The sequence below is a fragment of the Narcine bancroftii genome, chromosome 1 (assembly GCF_036971445.1).
Source record: "Narcine bancroftii isolate sNarBan1 chromosome 1, sNarBan1.hap1, whole genome shotgun sequence".
NCBI lineage: Eukaryota > Metazoa > Chordata > Chondrichthyes > Torpediniformes > Narcinidae > Narcine > Narcine bancroftii.
Window position 1 is genome coordinate 421,356,398 of NC_091469.1, and position 4,454 is coordinate 421,360,851.

General features: G+C 41.6%; 1 protein-coding gene across 2 annotated transcripts; it reads right to left on the reverse strand.

Moving 5' to 3' along the window:
- Positions 1 to 418: 418 nt before the first annotated feature.
- Positions 419 to 3,888, reverse strand: evx1 (even-skipped homeobox 1). 2 transcript variants are annotated; one of them, XM_069916278.1, is made up of 3 exons: positions 3,498 to 3,888; positions 2,197 to 2,429; positions 419 to 952 (listed from the first exon to the last, which is right to left on the reverse strand). In XM_069916278.1, exons 1-3 carry the CDS (start codon positions 3,886 to 3,888, stop codon positions 419 to 421), a joined length of 1,158 nt encoding a protein of 385 aa, XP_069772379.1. The 2 variants fall into 2 exon arrangements, with proteins under 2 accessions (XP_069772379.1, XP_069772388.1); XM_069916287.1 differs by having other exon boundaries at positions 2,197 to 2,345; positions 3,534 to 3,588.
- Positions 3,889 to 4,454: the final 566 nt, after the last annotated feature.

Here is a 4,454-nt window from a genome sequence, read left to right on the forward strand (position 1 = left end):
GCTAATATAATTAAAAAAAAACAAGAAACAATGTCTCCGTCTCCAAACATGATTCTGAAGTGGAGTTGCTCATTACCAATAAAATAATTCCATCCCATTGTGGCTTGTTAGCGTCAGACACTGTTTTTATGATAAGGATATTATCATACATTTACTAATAAAACTCCAACTAGACACGTACACGACTAGAATATTCTCATCAGCAATGGACACACTTGGCAGAGGACGAAGGTAAGAATTGTTATAATCCTTAGAGTAAAAGTGTAAGATATCCTGCAGGAATGTGATGGGGGCTTTCGAAACAAGGTCCAGTCATCCAGATACCCGACATTTCCGTTAGTGTTCAAACTCTTCTTTCAAGAAGGAGGCGTGTGCACATTTGGAAGATATGCTTTTATGCATGCTTCAAGCTATTGTCTTATCTCGTTAAAGGAACTTCTTCCCTCTGGTCCAGGGATACAGCAGCAGCCTTACTCAACACAGAAGGTGTGAAGGTAAGGAATGTATCAGTTCTGGAGGTTGATGCACATGTGAAGTCAGTCCCTGCTGGTCTTTGTGCCACCCCGTTCGATTGGCTGCTGTGGCACGTTAAGCATGAGCAAGGGCTACTCCCAGTGCTCCCAAGTCCATGGTTAGTCGCAGAAGGATACAGGGAAGGGTGTCTGAATGCACACAGCAATTCCGGCCGTGGGTAAGGGTGGGAAAGAACTCTGAAAGTGTCCAGGGGTCTCAGAGGGGCGCTGAAAGGACTGGTAGCCGAGGCTGATGCTGCAGACATGCCCATGTGAGGGTAGTAGTGAAGAGGTACATGCGATGGGAAAGGGTAGGGCAGATTGCCAGCGGCCGCTGCATGACTCATCATATAAGTGTAAAAAGTAGGATCGGCGGGATGAGGCCAGGTCATAGCCAAACGCTGTCTCTTGTCCTTCATTCTGCGATTTTGGAACCATACCTTTAAATGATTTAAACAGAAATAAAACGAATTAGATCGACGCAGTCGTCAATTTTCTTGACTTGAACAGTACAACATGGAAATGTTTTCTGTCATTTCCATAGATTGTCGATGCCCCTGCAATTACATGTCGTGTCTAGTTACTTTAGGCGGAAGAACATTTGATCTTTTTATTATAAAAAGCAAATTAGTTTAGATTTTCAATACGTGAATGTTCAATGATAAAATGATGTAATATTTCAGAAACTGCAAACGAAATAAGCAGAGCAGCGATCACATTGCCACACTGAGCATTATTCTTTGAAAATTTATGACCCAGGTTTTACTAGACCATTCTTGTTTGGCACACTGACATTTTATTTTGTTGCTATTAAATCAGTTTTAAAATTTGCCTTGAGAGCAAACCAAATCTAAACTCCCAAAGTACGGAGAAAGGTGCGAATAAAATGAAATATATCGCTATTTTTGTCAACAGTTCGCGTATGTTTAGGAAAGATTCTCATATGATCCTACACACATTGGTGTTAACCCATTGAGAGCTGCCGTGTTACACTTAACGCTGCATGTCCCCTTCTTCACCCCCCCCCCCCCCAACACCTCGCCAAAACGTACTGCCCACCGTAAAATAAAGAGCTCGCAAAGCTATGACTAAGTCAAGAAGCAGTGGTTTCTTAAATAAATGTAGAGACTATCAGGAGAAAAGATCGCAACTATCATATGAAAGCACACAATATGTAATGTTCATCTTTGATTCTCAAAGGAGGTAGTTGTATCTTATACTTTTAAAATTTGTCTTTAATCATAAAAAGAATCACCGACGAGATTTTATTTAACAAACATTGCTCAGCCCAGATATATGATATAAAATCATTCCTCCTTTTCTTGTAACAAATATTCTATTTGGTTACTTTCTATGTGGAATGCATCACAAGTAAATGATATTATGGCTCATGGAATTGAAATGCCCGGCCTCTGTAGTTCGAAGAATGTATGTGTACGGAATGCATATTTACATTACCGGTACCGAACAAAGGGCCACTTCCTCGGGCAACGCGTTTACTTTGTTGTTAATAAACTGATTCATAGCAGGCCTTGTTTGCGATACTCTGCATTCTTCGTTTACTGTTTAAGTGGACCAAATTGCTTAAAACTCCTGGCAACTGCTACCATTATTCATATATCTTCTCAATTTGCTTAAAATCACGATTAGCTTGGGCATTTCATTCTGCATTGTCTGCGTTCACCTTGATAGTGGTTTCTGGCAGATTTAAAGCCGCTGCTAACTCGCATCTCCTGGGTCTGGAAACGTAATTTTCTCGATAGAATTCCTTCTCCAGTCTGGCGATCTGCTCTCTGGTGAAAGCAGTTCGGTAGCGTCTCATCTGGTCGGCTGCTCCGCCGCCTATCACGTTTTGAGAGCCGGATACTTTGGGAAGCTCTGCCTCGCCGTTACTGTCCATGAGATCGGAAGACAGCCCTGAAACGACAGCCAGAGATAAACGTGATACGAAAACACTAGTGAAAAATGACCGAGAATAATACCCAACGAGATATACATGATCTTATATTTGTACTGTTGATCGAGCTGCAACAAAATTTAATTTAATTTCTGTCCGAAAATGATATATTCCTTAGGAAGATGGAGAAAGATCAAAAGTTGAACTCAGTTTTAAGAAGTTACAACAGTGAAAGCTAGACATTATCATACCGATATACTGTACACCAGAATGATCCACAGGGTAAGTCGTCTTTGTGCTTCGTTTGGCCTTTTTTGGTCGTGTCATCGATGAATCAGGATCTTTAGTCCCAACACAACCAACTCCCGGATTTGTATTGAAGCAAACTGGCTACGTAAAATTTTGAGATAATTCTTAGCTCATTTGAAATGGACTCCTTATTCTCTTGTTTTCTTTTTGTTGCTTCTCCTGCCTTGAATGTGACTATAAAGTGGATGCCGGCTGCTTGCTGACTGAGGTACTTTCATATGCGCCGGCTCCCATTGAAGCTCATCTGCAGACACCTATTTCCGAGCTGGCGCCGACAAGATCCTTGGAAAGTGACAATTTGAAGACTCGCTAGGTGTTAAGTCCTCTGAACCGGGATTCAATAATCATTTTACGGTCCTTCAATGAGTTTCCGTGCTCCATCAGGAAACCAAATAAAATGGCAATGAGCTTTACGCTGTTCCAGTCTATTGTTTTACTCTCTTGGTTGCAGGGTTTACAAAACTGTTTTTTATAATAGCAAAAGTCAATCTAATTGTGTTGTTACTGCAAGAAGGTAACCAATGAAAGGACCTCACGTATGATTAATTTGTATGATTTAAATGCAAATGACAGCAAATTATCATTTGAAAGAATTTTTTTTTACAAATGTCAAGAAGCCTTCTAAAATCAGAATCGTTACATGTTTGCATTTGCCAATTTATATATTCAGCAATGCAGTTTTTGAATATATAAATCTACGTACAGATGCCCCGTTAAAATCTTTAAAAAATCCAAATCTACACATGAACTCCTCTCTTGGAACTGAAAACGAATATTACCTTTGTTTATCTGGTTCCCTTGATTTCCGGGCGTACAGTTTGGAGTACAACTGACATCGATCTCATCATAATAATCAGACTCAGTTTCCGGGCTGTTTTGGACCGAGAGCGATTTACTTTTAGCGGAGCGGCCGTCCGATGCTGACTTATCCGATACGGGTAGTCTTGAGCCCGGTTTCCTTTGAATGTTAACATCGGTTCTGGGATCGATTTCCTCGTCTCCGCTTTCCAATGTCACAGGCGCCGACCCGGGGCTCAAACAACTCCTGGGGACCACGTTTTCATGCGACTCATTTCGTGGGCTTCCAGTTGGTTCTGACAAATTCGACCATCTCCTGCCAACTGGATGACCTCGCTCCATCAGTAGCAGCATCTCCTTTCTTGATTCCATTGTAGACAGATTTGGGATCAATTCACAACCAGCAGAGAGACGCCGGGGGGAAGAAAAGCGGAGATATAATGATGACCTTCTGATGTGAGCCCTCCACTCGGAAGCACTGAGGGTCTGGGAAGGATCACCATTGCCTGCTCTTTCTAATCTGTCATTCTCGTGCTGTAATCGTCATTAAAGTACTCGGGTGACGCCAACAACCTGATTACAACCGGTTTACAAGGAGATAACGCTTGCCACCGAGAAGATGAAAGGAGCTTGAGCTTGTCGCTGTTGTCTACTCGCAAGTATATGGAGAAAGAGGAAGGGCGAACTTCTCCCACAAATGAGAGAGCCCACAACGTTACAACACCTCTGGGGAGATGGGAACAAGGACATCGTCAACTTTCATTTGCCACTATTGTGTATGACCAACCCCAAGTGCACTATGTAGAAAGGAATTAAACACAATTTGTGGAATCAAAATGTTAGTTAATTCCGTTACTGTTTTTAACTCTCTTTTAAAAGCCATTTGGAATGTTTGCGTTATAGAAACACAAATACCAGCTGTCACTTAAATAATCATC